This window comes from Nannospalax galili, unplaced genomic scaffold (genome assembly GCF_000622305.1).
Source record: "Nannospalax galili isolate Female #2095 unplaced genomic scaffold, S.galili_v1.0 scaffold1311, whole genome shotgun sequence".
NCBI classification, from domain to species: domain Eukaryota; kingdom Metazoa; phylum Chordata; class Mammalia; order Rodentia; family Spalacidae; genus Nannospalax; species Nannospalax galili.
Window position 1 is genome coordinate 988,732 of NW_008329527.1, and position 17,529 is coordinate 1,006,260.

Consider the following 17,529-nt stretch of genomic DNA (forward strand, 5'->3'; position numbering starts at 1 on the left):
GGCTTGGCAGCAGCCAGTGCTTTTAACCACTGAGCCATCTCTCCAGCTCCCCCCCCCCACCCCATGTTTTTAATAAAACATTTCACCATGGGAAACAGATTTCTGCTCCTGTATTACATAAGAATGATATTCCAGGAATGGTGCTTATATGTTGAAGAATGCTTTATGCCAGGCATAGTAGGACACACCTTGAATCCCAGCACTTGGGAGGCAGAGGCAGGTGGCTTTCTTTAATTTCCAAGCTAGCCTGGTCTACATAGCAAGCTCCAGGCCAAGCAGAACTGCATAGTGAGACCCTGTCTCGGAGGGGACACAAAAAAGGGAAGTTTTATTAGTTCTAAATAATGCTGTTACTTGGTGCCAAGTGATGCTTGGAATTGTTTTTTAGGCATATCTAGCTTTGCTTTTGTTCTCTTCTACATGGTCTGATTGTCTACCATAGTAAGGGTCCTTCCTTATTTCTATGCTTAGACGTTACAGGGCTAGCCTTTAATTGGCTTTTGCAACTTCTAATTGAAATTTAAAGCCTTTACAAAACTGTTTTCATCAGAAGATCAGTATAAGTTGTGCTGGTCAAGGTTCTTGATTGCAAATGATAAAACTGATCTTAGTTAATTTAAGCTAAAAAGGAGTTAACTAGCTAATTCCTTGTTTGTCAGGTCATTCAGAGCATTGACAAGAAGGTGGAAACAGTAGCTACAAGAACAGCCAAGGCTTGCTATAGGGCTAAACTGGCATAATCCACTCAGGTATTTTTCCCTAGATTGGTTGCATTAGTCATGATCACTGAGAACAATCTGCAAGCATTCTGGGCCTTTGCCCCACCTAGAAGTCCTAACCTCACCTAAATTAGGAGCTGTACATAACTATCAGACACAGCAGGAGAGAGTTCCATGCAGCCTAGTCAACCAACACTTTTTGTTTCCTGTCTGTTATTAAGGATATGCCATGTTTTATTTTGTTTCTTTGATAATTTCATACATACATACAAGATGTCTTGATCATATCCCCCAACAGTCCCCTCCTATTCCCCCTAGATTCCCCTAAAATATGTCCTTCCTGCCTTCTGACCTTTTTTTTTTTTTTCCCATAATTCACTGCCCATATATGCATGGGTGTGGGGCTACCACCAAAGCATGGGCAACTTACTAGCTGTCACCCCCAGAAGCAAAATGACTCCCACTTTTCCAACAGCCATCAGCTGCCAATAGCTCCTTAGTTGGGGGTGGGCCCTCATGGTCCATTACCCCATATACATGCTAGAGTATTTTCTGACTATCTATATTGTGCAGGTAACCACAGCTGCTTTTAGTATATGAGTGCAGTGGCTGTGTCATGTCTAGAAAACAGCATTTCTTAACCTCCCTGAGCCTTTGGATGGGAGTGATTAAAATGTCTCATTTAGGGCTAGGAGCACTCAACCGTCACTTGTTCTCAGCATTTGACCACTTAGAAGTTTCTGCATTAGCTGCTGCCCACTGTAAAAAGAAGCTTCTGATCAAGGTTAAGAGCAGCACTAATCCATGGGCTATAAACATGAATATTCAGAAGACAATTTAACAATGTGTCCATTTAGTAAAACAGCAGTAGTAGGTTCACTCTAGGGCCTGTGACCTCCTTAGCCATAGGCTTTTGGCAGTTTCATGGTACCACATAATCATTATCATCAAATGTTTCAGATGTAAAAGGTTTGAAAGAGTAAGATGGATGTTACACATACTGTTATATTTAAGTAATAAAGCTAGGCATGGTAGTGCATCTTTGTATCTCAGCCTTTGGGAGACTGCAGCAGAAGGATCAAGAGTTTGAGGCCAGCTTAGTGTGACTTAAAAAATTTATGAGTGTTTTGCCTGCATGTATGTAGGTATACTGTGTGTGCAATGTCAGTAGATGCCAGAAGAGGGCATTGTACCCCCTGGAACTGGAGTTAAGGATGGTTGTTAGCTGCCGTATGGATTCTGGGAGCTGAACCTGGCTTCTCTCCAACAGCAGCCAGTGCTCTTAACTGCTGAGCAGTCTCTCTAGCTCCAGACCCTGTCATAAAAATAAAATAACACCAACAGCAACCCCAAAAAGAGGGGGAAAAAAAACTACCATAAACTTCCTCTGTACTCGACGAATTTTCCTTACCTTCATAGATGTAACCATTATCCTAAATTGTTGTGTATCATTTCAGTCTGTCTTTGTAGCTAAGTATAGATCCCTAAGTCCTTATGTAATGATACACAGTATCATACTTTAGAATTTTATGGACATATCCATCCCCCCCCCCCCCCCCGCCTCACAGAAGTACTAACAAACTGAATTCTAGCAACATATAAAATAGATTACATGACAGGAAAAAGTATAGCTTATCCCAGGGAACCAAGGTTGATTCATTATGTAAAAATTAATTTAATATGCTACATTACTTGAATAAAAGACAAAAGCTGGGGTATAGCTCACTTGGTAGAATGAGCAGGCACAAAGGCCTGGGTTCAGTCCAGGCCTGTATAAACCAGATGTGGTAGCAGATGCATGCAATCTCAGTATTCAAGAGGCAGAGGCAGGAAGATCAAGGTTCAGGGTCATTCTCAGCTACATAATGAGTGTGAAGCCACTCTGGGCTACATGAGACTGCCTCAAAAAAAAAAAAAAAAAAAAAAAAAAAAAAAAGGGACTAGACAGATGGCTTAGTTGTTAAGAGCACTTACTACTCTTGCAGGGGACCAAAGTTCAGTTTCCAGTACCCACATCAGTCAGCTCACAACCACCTAAAACTCCAGCTCCAGGGGACTCTAATGTACTCATGTAAAAGAGGAGCTGGAGAGATGGTTCATTCAGTAAGGGCACAAAGTGCCCTTGTTGAGGATCCAAGTTCAGTTCTCAGCACCCTTGTCAGATGGCTTATAACTGCCTTCAACTCCACCTCCAGGGGCTCTGATACATCTGACTTCCAAGGGCACCTGCACTCATGCACATACCCACATGATTAAAAATGAAAAAAAATTTTTTTTAAAACTAAAAGAAAAAAATTTTAAAAAGAAAAATACAGAGCCAAGTTGATCCGATGAATAGTTACAGAAAGCATTTGATAAATGCTAACTTCATTTTATGATTTAAAAAGACACTCAGCCGATTGGGAAAAGAGGGGAAATTCCTCAGACTTAGAAAAGGGCATCTATTAAAAAATAGCTAATAGCATGGTGAAAAAATGAAAACGTTCTTCTACAGGGCTAGGAGTAAGACAAGATCATGGAGTAAGACAAGATCATGGTTTTTGGTGTGTTTTTTTTTTTTTTTTCTTTACATGGTCTCCCTAGTCCTAGCCCACCTAGAAGTCACTATGTGGACCAGACTGCCCTCATCCTCACAGAGATCTACCTCAGAGGGCTGAAATTAAAGACACACATGTAAGATGGTGGTCTTTTCATCCTTGTGCTGGAGGTTATAGACAGGGAAGCCAGCAAAGAGAACTGAAAAACCAGCAAAGAGAACTGAAAAGCTTCCGTATTGGGAACGAAGAAGTAAAACTATTTATAGCAACGATTATTATTTATTTATTTTATGTTTTGTTTTTTTTGAGACAGGGTCTCACTAAATAGCCTTAGTTGGCCTGGAACTCACTATATAGACCAGGCTGGCCTCCAACTCACGGAGCTTTACCTGCCTCTGCCTCCTGAAGGCTGAAATTAAAGGTTGTGCCACTGTAGCTGGCCCTTAAAAAAAATTATTTTCTATATATTTTTATTTTGTGTGTATAATTGTTTTGCCTGCATGTACGTAAGTGCACCCATGCAAGCCAGTGCCTGCAGAGGCTGAGAGTGGGCATTGGGCCCCCTGGAACAGGAGGTATGGTGTAAGCCACCATGTGGGTGCTGGGAAATGAACCCAGGTCCTCTGCAAGAGCAGCTAGTGCTCTTAACTGCTAAGCTAGCTCTCCAGCTCAATATTATCTAGTAGATAGAAAATACTAAGGAATCTCTGAAAATTATTAGACAGTCTAAAAATGAAATGAAAAAAAAAATTCTATTTACAACAGCATCACCAAGAATAAAACAGCTGGGTGTGATGGCACACACTTTTAATTCCAGCATTTAGGAGACAGAGGTAGACAGATCTCTGTGAGATCAAGACCAGCTGGGACTGCTAAACAAAGGTGATGTATATCCATATGATGGAATGTTGTTCAGATGGAAAGGATGAAAATCCAGCAAGGATAAAGTTTGAAAATATGCCAAACAAAGGAGTGCAGATGAAAGGGCACTATTACCGTATGATTCCATTCATTTGAAATGTTGAGAATAGGCAAATTCATCAGAAGAAGGAAGTAGACTTGTGGATGCCAGGGCTGGCAGGAAGGCAGAAATGGGGAGTGACTGATGTTGGGTACAGACTGCATGTGGGGATGATAGAAATGATCTAGAGTTAGATATCCAATTTTGTGAGTATTCTAAAAAACACTGAATATTATACTGGAGAGGGATGAATTATATGTGGATCATATTTGAATTTGAAAACAAGGAGGAAAAATAATGTAGGAAGAAGACAGTCCAATCAAAAACATGGGCAAAAAGTCAGGTGTGTTAGTACAAACTGTAATCTTAGTACGGAGGCTGAGGCAGGAAGATGGGCTACATAGTGAGATTCTGCACCAGTGAGATGGTTCAGCTTCTCAGAGGCTTCCTTTAATATAGGTTATGTCTGTCTTGCTTTGCTGCACCCAGCATGATTTTTAGTTTCTGACCCTGCCTTTGGGGCTTCTCAGTCCTCTGGATTTGAAGTGCATTTAGGTAACAGGGATAGCACATGCACACAAAATAAAGAAGCTTTAAAAAAATCTTTTTTGAAGCTGTGTGCCAGGTCTTAAGCACTTTTGTGTATTTTTTTATAGTCCACAACCAACTTGAGGTAGGTACTATTTTCTACATTTTATAGATTTAGAAATGGGGACCAGTTTAATAATTTATTCTAATTACCAAATACTGGGCTAGTATTCAAACTTAACTTGATTTTTATTCATCACACTGTATGCCGTTTCCAGCCCATGCCTGTCTTCTTTTTGTGTGCACACTTAATTTCATAGGCACCATGCTGGTTTCTGTCTTTCCAGGTCCATTAATGAGATGAAACGGTTGGAGGAAATGTCCACGATATTTCATAGCTCTGGAGCTGAGTGTCGCCCTCCTGAACCAAGGTCCCCAGCAGAAGGAAGTGAAGAGGTGAAGGACAAGGAGGAACCATGGGAAATGGTGATGGACAAGAAACACTTCAAACTGTGGCGACGCCCAATTTCGGGCACCCACCTTTACCAGTACCGAGGTAAATCATGCTCGACTGCTTCTGAAGTGTGTGCTGCCCAAGGGCTCTGCACTTTGTTTTTCGAACTCCCCTAAACTGTTCTATCCTGGCTGAATCTCAGAAAATTTGCCAAGCTTTTGTTATTTTTCTCTCCCAGATGTAGGCTTCTCAGATTCTTCCTTGATTTAGGGCATCTCTGTCTTGTTTGCCACCCCCCAGCGTAATTTCTGTTTCTGACCCTGCCTTGGGGACCTGTCCGTCCTCTAGACTTGAAGTTCTATCTAGGTGACAGGGTGAGGGCAAGCCCAGGGGCATGACAAGCATCCCTTGTTCTCTCTTGTCATTCTAGTTTTTGGAACCTACACAGATGTGACACCTCGGCAGTTCTTCAATGTTCAGGTGAGTTAATTTTTCTCTAGATTTGGAGCTTCTTAAGTGAGTCAGTTACTGCTGTCCACATGACTTAATTTCTCATTCTGATGACATTGACTTTGACATATTTTCCATGTCTGTGTGTCTCATCCCACAGCTTATAGCATCTTGAGTAAACCTTTGACTTATAATCTATTTGTCCTGTGGGGATGAGACTGATTTTACCCCTGTTCTCTAAATTGTTGAGAAGATCAGATAGAAGAATGGGTTCTAATGTTTTTATCAGTTGTTTTTCCCCTGAACAATTTGAGGGAAACTACATGCATCATAGCCTTTCATTTTAAAACACAGTATAGGGGCTGGAGAGATGGCTCAGTGGATAAGAACACTGACTGTTCTTGCAGAAGACCCAGGTTCAAATCCCAGCACCCACATGGCAGCTAACAACTGTCTGTGACTCCAGTTCCAGGTGATCCAACAGCCTCTTCTGTCTTCTGTTGTGGGCATTGCACAACACAGGTGCTCTTACCTACATGAAGGCAATACACACATACACATAAAATAAAAATAATAAATAAAATATAAAAAAACCTCACAGTATGTATTTCTTTTTTTTTTTTTTTTTTTTTTTTAAATCTTTTTGAGACGGTTTCCCTGTAGCCCCAGCTGTCCTGGAACTCACTATGTAGACCAGGCTGGCCTTGAACTCACAGAGATCTGCCTGCCTCTGCCTCCCGAGTGCTGGGACTACAGGCATGTACCACCATGCCCAGCTATACAGTATATATTTCTTGAAACTACACATATGTGTCAACTAATGACACCAGTATTAATGTTTGTATAATATGGGCTGGAGTGATGGCTCAATGATAAGAGCACTGGCTGCTCTGCAGAGGACCTGGGTTTGGTTCCCAGCACCCACACAGTGGCTAACAACTGTCTTTAACTCCAATTTCAGGGGATCTGACACCCTCTTCTGACTTATATGATACTGGTGCACTTATATGCAGACAGAAGCACTCATACACATATAACAAAAATAAGTAAATAAAAATTTAAAGTCAGTAAATTTAACTTTGATACCACACTTTAATCTATTTATATTCTAGTTTCATTTGCTGATGTGATCATGCCCCTCATAACATTTTCCCCATCAGTGCCAATCAGTGAGGATTGTATCTGATGACCTCTTTTTAACCTCTTTTAACTGTATCTGCTCAAGGATTGCTTTCCTTAGGGTATTGGCCGTGGTGTTTAAAACAAGAGTCAGCAGGACATAGTGGTGAATGACTGTAATCCCAGCATTTGGAAAGTTGAGGCAAGAGAATTGCTGCAAGTTCAAGGCAAGCCCAGGCTGTGTAGCAAGTACCAGCCTGGTCAGGGTTACATAGCAAGACCCTGTCCCAAAAGCCAAACTAAAACAAACAAAAAAACAAAGTAAAGCAAAAGTGAGAAGGGAAAGCAGGGTGCTACACAGAACTTTTTCTTGGTAATTCCAGTTTTTTAATTTTTTAACTTTTATTTTTTTTAATTAGTATACGAAGTATTGGGCTTCATTGTGGCTTTTTCTTTTTTTTGGTCTCTTTGAGACAGGGTCTCCCTGTATCCACAGCTGGCCCGGATTCACTATGGAGACCAGGCTGGCCTCAAACTCACAGAGATCCATCTGCTTCTGCTTCCCAAGTGCTAGGACTACAGGTGTGTGTTAACACACCCAGCTTCATTATGGCATTTTCAAACATTGTTTTTGTTGGTGGTCTTCCCCTTTTCCCACATCCCTCTGCCCCCATCTTGTATTTATCCATGCCTAGTCTTTCCACATTCACGTCACGCATTCTGTTATCCTCCCTTTTTCCCCCTTTGTTGGCCTCCTTTCTGGTTTCATGACATAGACTTATACCCAAACCTATGTACATATACATAGATCAACATTAAAAGCTAGGATTTGCATATAAAGAGCAAGCATGTGCATTTGTCTTTCTGAGTTAGTTTACTTAATATAATAATTTCCAGATTTATCATCTTCCTGTAAATTTCATTTTTCTCTGATTGAATAAAATTCTATTGTGTATATGTACCCCTTTTTCTTGTTATCCATTAATCTTGGCTGACATCTTGGCTAGACATCTTGAATGGTTCAGTTTCCTTGCTTTTTGTGAATAATGCAACAGCAGAATTGATGTGCAAACATCTATGGGAAGATACAGAGTCTTGGGCTGGAGAGATGGCTTGGCGGTTAGGAGCACTGGCTACTCATGGCAGAAGACCAGGGTTCGTATCCCAGCATCCACATGATAACTAACAGCCATCCATGACTCCAGTTCCAGGGGATCCAACACCCTCTTCTGTCATTGCACAACACGGGTGCACTTATATACATGCAGGCAATATATTCATACACATAAAATTACAATAAGTTGAGAAAAAAAAGTCTCTTGGTATATGCCCAGGAATGCATATACCATATGCCCTCTATTTTTAAGTTTTTGACAAACTTCTGTTGATTTCCACAATGACTATACCAGTTTGTACATCAGCAATGAATAAGAGTTCCCCACATTCTTGTCAGCATTTTGTTGTCTTTTTTTTTTTTTTTTTTTTTTTTTTTTTTTTTTTTTTTTTTTTTAGGTTATAATACCTACTAAAATTAGGCCTGGTGACATGGACCTGTCATCCCAGCTGTTTGGGAGGCTGAAGCCTTCCTGGATAACAGAATGAGTTCAAGACCAGCCGGGAAACTTAATAAAACTGTGTCTTAAAAAGTAAAAAGAGAACTGGGGGACATAGAACACTGTGTAGCATGTATAAGACTCTAGGTTCAACCCCAGAACTGCAACAACAAAAACATACCCACTTATGATACACAAGTGCACTTTCACCTAGGCACTGGATATTGTCAGTTTTTATTGTGTTTCGTTTTGATGTGTAAGATACATCTGTTTATATTTGAAGTTCTTAAGATGCCAGAAATTGAAAAATGCTACCCGAATTTCTCTGCATCAGGGGTTGCTAATACTCTGGGCCCTCCTTAATTAATAATTAAGGCAGTCCCCCATAGACATGCTTACAAGCCAGTCTGATCTTGGCAGTCCCTTCTCAGGTGACTCTAGGCTTTGCCAAGTTGACAAGTAAAGCTAACTGTGACAGATGGTGAGTGCCTTTACCTGCTGAGCCATCTTACTGGCCCCATTCCCCAGACATTTCTTTATATTTTAAAGACATATATTTTCTTTTTTATGTTATGCATATACATGGTAATGGGGATTGAACATAGGGTGTCATACTTGCTAGACAAGTGCCCTACCGCTGAGTTACATCCCTAGTCTTTATGTATTTTACTATGTGTATGAATGTTTGGCTTGCATGTATCTAAGTATACCATGTGCCTTCAGTGCCTACGAAGGCCAGAAAAGGTTGTTGGATCCCTTGGAACTAGAGTCATGAATAATTGTTAGCTGCCATGTGGATGCTGGGAACTGAACCTGGGTCTTCTGCAAGGACAGCCAGTGCTCTTAACTACTGAACTATCTTTCTAGCCCCTTTCCTTGTTTTTGTTTTGAGACAGAGTTTACCTGTGGCTCCAGCTAGTCAGGAACTACATAGAAGTGGATGGCCTCATAGAGATCTACTTGCCTCTGCCCCCCAAGCACTGGGATTAAAGGTGTGTGCCACCATACCCAGCCCCAGTTCTTGGTTTTTTGAGACAGTGTCTCCCTATATAGCCCAGTGTCTCCTTAAATTCTTTTTCTCCTTTTTCCCTTTTTTTGGAAACAGGTTCTTACTCTGTGGCCTTGGGTGTCCTGGGATTCGCTATGTAGACCAGGCTGGCCTTAAACTCACCCATCTCCCTCTCCAGAGGGCTGGGATTCACACCTGGTTCACCTTGAACTCTTGATCCCCTCGCTTAAGTTACTAGATTTACAGGCAGGTGCTATCAGTGTCTAGTTGCTTTTTGTTAAGAATCCTTCAGGGGACTAGGAATATGGCTTAGTGGATAAAGGGCTTGTTGCTGTTCAAGCTTGAGCACCTGAGTTTAGATCGCTAGCACCCACAAAAAAGCTAGATGTGGCATGCATCTATAACCCCAGCACTGGCAGGAGCCTAGTTCAGTAGGAGACCCTGCCCAATAAAATAAAGTGGAAAGTGATAGAGATGCCCAACGTTGACCTCTGTTTTCACATGCATGCACACACACACACACACACACACACACACACACACAATATCTCCTTTAGTGTATGAAAGGATTCTAGAAGAATCATCTGTAATAAGTAGCTATGTCTCTTAACACTTTGGTACTGTTAGGTCAGATTACTATTTCTCCATAATAAGGTTCTTAGGTCAGAGGTCCAAGCTTGTGGAGCATTTTTATTTTGGATCTTCTCTTTTGCAGCTGGATACAGAGTATAGGAAAAAGTGGGATGCCCTTGTGATTAAGCTGGAGGTGATCGAGAGAGACGTTGTTAGTGGTTCTGAGGTTCTTCATTGGGTAACACATTTTCCTGTGAGTGCTTTTACTTCTGGTTTTATTTCTATCAAGTCTGTGATGCAGAACACTAATTCTGCCCCAATCCCATTTCTTTAGTATCCAATGTACTCTCGGGATTATGTTTATGTTCGGCGATATAGTGTGGATCCGGAAAACAACGTGATGGTGTTAGTATCACGGTATGTATGACTGCAGGGGCTCTTGCTAGGCTGCTTGTAGCTGTGCCTTTCACTCAGAATCCCTTGCAGACTTCCCAACAGCCACATCCATCCGAGCTCAAGAGGAGTAGGCTGTGATCAGCTTGGGAGATTGAAAGGGGATACAAGCTTTACAAGCTTATACTTTTGGTGGTATTGAGGGTTGAACCTAGGGCCTCACACATGGTCTATCACTTTAGGTCTAAGCTTTTAATTAAATTTTTTGGGTACTTAATATTGGTGAAGGAGTTAAAAAGGTAGAAGAGTTGCACAGCCCATGAGTTGTACATACAAGTAACAAAGGAGCTTGCTTGTTTCCACAGCTTGGGCTATACATCTCAGTGACTTGTTGGCTTTATTTTAAAAAGTGGAGTCAGAATTTTAGACCCCTCCTCAGCCTTAGCCACCCTTTGATCAGTGTGGAGACATTCCTCAGACTTGACTCCTCCTTTCCTTCTTGCAGTGCTGTGGAGCACCCCAGTGTTCCAGAGTCTCCAGAATTCGTCAGGGTCAGATCCTATGAATCCCAAATGGTTATCCGTCCTCACAAGTCATTTGATGAGGTGAGTTTACTTATCTGAGAGATGATGTGTTGTGATTTTGAAGTTTTCTCAAGGAATACCTTTTATCTGAACTGGGAGAGGTGAGTTGTTGGAGTGCAGTATGCTGGAGAGTGACATGCATTAGAATCAGCTAGAGCTTATAGGTACAATGGGGGGCCCTGGCCTTAGAGCTTCTGAGTGAGTACGTTTAGGGCTGGCTCAAATGTTTACTGTTCTACCAGATGTGGTGGCACATGCCTTTAATCCCAGTACTCAGGAGGCAGAGGCAGGTGGATCTCTGTGAGTTCAAGGCCAGCCTGATCTACATAGTGAGTCCCAGGCCAGCTGGGGCTAGGGAGACCCTGTCTCAAAAAGGTGAGAAAAAAGAAAGTATTGTTCTGATTCTTAGGTAAGGCTCAGGCTGCTGGTCAGGAAACCATGTTTTGGGATTTCTTGCTGTAGGGCGATATAACTGGACAATTTCCAAGGACAAACTAGTGATGATCCAGGGGCTTCCTTTAACCTGAGGGATGGCTTGCATCACGGCCCTCGGAAACTAGAACAAGTACCCTCCATCAACACATCACCACAGTGGGCAAGGCATGAAAACCTTTCTGGGATTTCTGCCTCCTTGTATATGTACCCAATGCTTCATCCTTTAAACTTCTGTGACTTTTCTAGAAGAGAATGCTTACTTGGCTTAGTCGTTTTGTTCTAAGCTAAATCTCTGGTGAGGATACATATTGCCACTAGTTGCTGGCTCTAGTTCTGCAGTATGGTAGGTGATTTGACTTCTCTTTGTTGCCTTTATTTGCTTGAAAACTATATGGACTGTGTTCTTTTATCAAGTTGTTTCATTTATACTACTAAAGTAGGGCTTAGACTCTGAGAGACAGTGGTTGACCTCAACATAGTGTTTGGACATTTTCTTATTGGAATCAGTGTGTTTACTTCTGTGCTAAATTTTGAACAGTATTTTTCTTTCTTTTTTTTTTTTTTTTCTTCTTTTTTAGGGGGGTCTTTTTGAAACAGGGTCTCTCTGTAGCCCCAGCTGGCTTGGCACTTGCTATGTAGATCAGGCTGGCCTCAATCTCACAGAGATCATCTGCCTCTGCCTCTCAAGTGTTGGCATGTGCCACCCGACTATAACAGTATTTTTCAAGTCACAGGTTGCTGCCTATTAGTAGGAGACATTCCTGGGATTATGATCAATTGTTAATCTTATTTTGTTTATTTTTATTTTATATGTATGGGTGTTTAGTCTGCATATATGTAAGTGCACCTGTGCCACTATGGTGCTGTCTTTATTACTATGGCTCTGAAGTATAATTTGAAATCAAGTATTATGCTGATTTTACTCTTGCTTTTTTTATTCTTCAAGACAGGGTGTTGCTATGTAGGCCTAGCTGGCCTGGAACTCACTGTGTAGACCATCCCAGGCTGACCTTGATCTCAAACATCTGCCTGCCTTTGCCTCCCGAGTGCTGGGATTAAAGGCCTGTGTCACAGGCTGGGCATGGTGGTGCACGCCTTTAATCCCAGCACTCAGGAGGCAGAGGCAGGTGGATCTCTGGGAGTTCAAGTCCAGCCTGGTCCTCGTTAGTGAGTTCCAGGATACCTGGGGCTACAGGGAAAGCCTGTGTCACTGTGCTCTTTTTTGCTCAAGATTGCTTTGGGTCTTTGGACTCTCGTTTGTTTCCATGTGAATTTTAGGCTGATTTTTCTATTTCTGTGAAGAATGTTTTTGGGGATTTCATTTAATATGTAGATCACTTAGGTAATGTAGCCATTTTTTTCTTTTTGTGTGTTTGTGTCATATAAATGCATTATGTGTACACATAAGTGTGCACAGAGGCCAGAGAAGGACATCAGTTGTCTTCCTGTATCACCTCTGTCCTATTTTCTTGACACATGGTCTTTCACTGAACCCAGAATTTGCTGGGTTCTTTTTGGTTGGGCTGACTGGCTTTAATTTTGTATGAGTGTTCTGCCGGCATGCGTAAGTACCACCTTTGTTATGCAATGCCCACGGAGACCAGAAGAGGGCGTCAGAGTTAACAGCCGGTTGTTAGCCACCATGGGTGCTGGAAACTGAACCTGGGTACTCTACAAGAGTAGCCAGCTCTCTTAACTGCTGAGTCATCTCTCCACTCCCACTCACAGCTTTTTACATGGGTAAATAACAAGTGCTCTTACCCTCTGAGCCATCTCCATAGTCCCATGTAGCCATTTTCACAGTATTCTGCCAGTCCTTAAGTATGGGATGTCTTTGCATCTTCTAGTGCCCTTTCCTTATTTGTATTCCTTTTTTCTATTTATTCCTGTTTGTATTCTTCTTTCTTTCTCTTGCCTTACTGTTTTAGCTAAGACTTTGAGCACCATACTGAACAAGAACAGAGAGAATTCTTTGTCGTTGTGTTCTTACCCAGTTTGGGAATCAGGATAATACTGGCTTTATAGTGAGTTTGGTACTATGCTTTCCCTTTCTGTTTTATGAAGTAGTTGGAGGCCTCTGAGCCAGGCAGGTTCCCACTCACTCCGGAAGTTCTCCAGTTTGTACACAAAGGGGGAACAAACAGGGCATTGAGGGCTACACTGGAGGGAGGCCCTCTCTGCCTGTTAGTCTCAGTGCTTTCAGAACCCGTCCAGCAATGAGCTTTCCTGCAGGAAGGAGGAGGATCTGAAAATCCAGATATGTGCTAGATTTGGAACTCTCAGTCCTGCCTGGCAGCAAACCATAGGTGACCTGAAGGCGGCTCTGTAGACTGTGAAGGCCTTGTATTCACCGGCTACAGCTTTGAGGCTCTCAGCCTCTGCGGTACACTTCAAGCAATTAAACACTGTTCTACTTTACAAGGTGGGGCCGCTGACCACTATGCTGTCCACAGCCTGAGCCCCTGCCTGGACTTCTCATTGTGTCCATGTCTGATCCTTCCTTCTCCAGGACTGCCTCTCATGGCCATCTCCTGTCCAGACACTCTGGTAAGGTGTCTCCAGACTTCCTGAATTCTAATAGGTCCTTGTTTTCAGGTCCCCAAAGTGGCTAAATCTCAAACAACAGCCCCACCCCTACCCCTGCCGCAGCACTGATTATAGCTCTCTGGGGAGAATGGGTTTCACTTCTGGTGCTGGCCTGTCCTGCCCTAAAGAGTCATCACTGTCACCCCAAGTCCACCCACCCACTGGATTTAAGACTTGTGGGAACTAGGTTTGTCTTGTGGCTAGGACTGCCATTCTTTTGTGACCTAGGCTATATTTGGCTTCCCTTGTAGTTTTGGATTCAGCTCCCTTTCCTGCCTCTCTAGGGTTAGGAGCCCAGGTTAGTGCTTTCGGCCCTTTTCTTATTTTTCCTCCCTAGCCTTTGGTTTCTCTGCTGTTCACCTTTCCTGTCACCTCTTTTGTGATTTCTGATGTTCTTCCTCTTCGAAATGTGGTCCGATTCATCTTTTGTTGCCCTGATCCTTTTCACTCACAGTCACACAGAATAAGAATCTTCTAATCATCCATCTTACCTTGAAAATCTACTTTATTCTTTATATTGCTTTTGGAATATAAGCTGTGTCTATGTGTGACGGTTAGTTTTAAATATCAACTTGCTACAATGTAGAATCACTTGAGAAAAGAGCCTGAATGAATGACATATTGCCTAGATAAGGTTGGCCTATGGGGGAATTGTCTTTTTTTTTTTTTCGGTCTTTTTTTGTTTTGAGACAGGGTCTCCCTGTAGCCCCAGCTGTCCTGGAACTCACTATGTAGACCAGGCTGGCCTTGAACTCCCAGAGATCCACCTGCCTCTGCCTCCTGAGTGCTGGGATTAAAGGCGTGCGCCACCACGCCTGACCTGGTTTTTTTTTTTAATGTATTCCCTCATTTATGTGTGCGTATGTGTGTATGTGCACTTATGTGCCATGGCACATATATGGAGGTCAGAGGACAGCTTGTGGGATTCAGTTTTCTCCTTTCACTGTTTGGGTCCCAGGGATCCCAAGTCAGGTACATTTCCCTGGTAAGCATATGTCTGACTGGGGCATTTTCATTGTTGCCTTAACTGAGGTGGGATGGAAGATCTACCCTGAATGTGGCAGCACCATTTCATGACTGGGCACTGAACTGTATAAGTGAAGACGGCTAGCTGAGCTAAAGCAGGCATCATAGGTGCATTTGTTTCTGCTCTTGTCTATGGATGTGGATGTGTGCCTGTCTCAGGCTCCTGCCTCTGTGACTTTCCTGCAGTGAGAGACTGTAACCTGGAATCATAAGCCTAAATAAACCCTTCCCCTATGTTGCTTTTGGTCAGTTCTTTTTTTTTTTTTGTCTTTTTGAGACAGGGTCTCCTTGTAACCCCAGCCGGCCTGGAACTCACTATATAGACCAGGCTGGACTCGAACTCACAGAGATCTGCCTGCCTCTGCCTCCCAAGTGCTGGGATTAAAGGCGTGTGCCACCATGCCAGCCTTGGTCAGTATATTTTATGCCAGCAACAGAGACATAACTAGAACACCATGTGTTACCTATGTGAAAAAACAATGACTTAAAATTCCACATTGCTATCTTTTCACTTAGCAGAGTGGGTTGCATCTCAAGAAGCCCAGTGTTTCTTCTAGTTGCATTGGGAGAACAATGAGAATTATCATTATAATTCTTTACATTTGTAGCAGGTTTTTTATGAAAAAGGTAGACTTAATCTTTATAAAAAGGCAGAATATCGATAGTGGAAAACAGAAGGGCACCCTGGGAGATGAGACATGATTCGATCCCGACAGGTGTGTGCTCAAAGTACCGAGGACAGTAGATTTCACAGAGTGGTGACTATGGTGATGATAGCAGCCACGTTTGGATTTGTCAGAGAGAGAGTGACCCTTTAACCAAGGCATGGTGTTTCGTATGTCTTTCTATTATGGAAAACTTGAAGCATATACAAAAGATAAGGACATAGAGGAGGGAGGGGCATAGTGAGCCCTCTCCTTGTCTTCAGCTTCAGCAGTTCATGGCCAGGCTTGTTTCATCTGTACCTGTTCTCATTTCCTTGCCTGTGCCCCTGATTATTTTGAAGCAAATTAGAAGAACCCAATTGTAATAGCTATTTTAGTATTTATTTCAAAAAGGAATTTTTTAAAAGAACTGATGTCATAGTCATACCTAAAATAAAGTAATTCCTAATATCAAATATCTAATCAGTGTTAATTTTCCTGAATGTTGGTATCTAAAACAGGGATGTCCAGCCTTTTTACATTGCAACATGACATGATCTACAAATGTGTTGGGCTACATTCACAGCTGTACTGGGACATGTGCACACCTGATCTAGTGGCCAAACAGATTGGTTGATTGGGGAAAGAGCACTTTCATACAGGCCTATGATACCTGGTTGTCCATTCTTTGTGATTTTTAAAGGCTTTTGATGATTATTCATTATTTTATTAGGGTTAGAAACTGCTGATTTATTGAGAATTTCATACATGCACATAAGGTGTTTTGATCAAATCCATGCCCACTCCCTCCCCTCTAACTCCTCCCATATCTCCCCATCACTTTTTTCTGATAACTTCATACACTTTTTCTTCTTTGATTTTTTTATTTTTTTTAATTTTTTTATTTTTGTGTGTATGCATGTATTGCCTGCATGTAGGTAAGTGCACCCATGTCGTGCAATGCCCGCAGAGGTCAGAAGAGGCTATCGGATCCCCTGGGACTGAAGTTACGGACAGTTTTGAGCTGCCATGTGGGGGCTGGGATTCGAACCTGGGTTTTCTGCAAGAACAACCAGTGTTCTTAAACACTGAGCCATCTCTCCAGCCCCTGATTTATTTATTTTTATGGGGCTTTTGGCTACTCTAACATTCCCCCCTCTGAAGAGGTAATTCTAAAATCTTTTAAGGATTAGATAGAAGCTCCCAAATACTTTTGACATTTTTGGCCTTTGGAACAGAGTATGTTGCTAACAGGCCCAAGGACATTTTGACTTTTACCCAAGAAACTGGCTATATTTCTTTGGGGTCTTTTTACCTTAACTGCCTAGCCAAATCCTACCTCCTATTCTTATCCTATTCTTACCACAGCATCCTCTGAAGCTGTTACCCAACTTGCCAATAGAGAATAGGGACACAGACTGCTTTGGCCTCTTCCATGCTGAACAGGGATGCAGGGTGAGGCAATTGGAGTTACCCCTTCAGTGGGTCTATCTAAAAGACTCCTAAATTGCATAACTCTTATCTCTAAGGGGAAAAGAAAGTCCTCAACTGGTGAATAGGAGATGTGAAGGAGAAGTAAAAGCAAGAGTAATTAGCATAAGTTCTAGCCAGAGAACTAGAAAAAAGTCAGAACAGGGCAGTTTTCAAATGTTCATATGAGTCCATTGGAATTTCTTGACAAGGGCTTCCAAAAGCATCCCTCTTTTGGGTTCTTACTCATTTTTCTTCTGTCTTCCAAGGCTCTAAGGACTCTATGGATTCAGGATTTACTTTCAGATATTTTGATAGCTGTTGGAGTGGTTAGAATCAGTGTCAGTTCCTCTCAAAGGCTTCTAGATAGGGGGAGAGAGAGGAGAGATAAATAATGTCTAGTTGGTGTAAAAAACCAGAGGGAATCATATTAGTCCAAAAACTACTGAAAAATTACACATACAATATCGCTACATGAGTCTGTGAGT

At 42.1% G+C, this 17,529-nt stretch overlaps 1 protein-coding gene across 2 annotated transcripts in view; it reads left to right on the top strand.

Moving 5' to 3' along the window:
• Positions 1 to 17,529, top strand: part of Stard7 (StAR related lipid transfer domain containing 7) — a 32,587-nt gene that overhangs the window by 5,758 nt on the left and 9,300 nt on the right. The window contains exons 2-7 of one of the 2 annotated variants that reach the window (XM_008838145.3): positions 5,093 to 5,301; positions 5,630 to 5,679; positions 9,218 to 9,313; positions 10,046 to 10,156; positions 10,238 to 10,320; positions 10,802 to 10,901. In XM_008838145.3, the coding sequence (XP_008836367.2) occupies positions 5,093 to 5,301; positions 5,630 to 5,679; positions 9,218 to 9,313; positions 10,046 to 10,156; positions 10,238 to 10,320; positions 10,802 to 10,901 (649 nt within the window). The remainder of the gene's footprint in view (positions 1 to 5,092; positions 5,302 to 5,629; positions 5,680 to 9,217; positions 9,314 to 10,045; positions 10,157 to 10,237; positions 10,321 to 10,801; positions 10,902 to 17,529) is intronic. The other variant, XM_008838136.3, reaches the window with a different exon arrangement.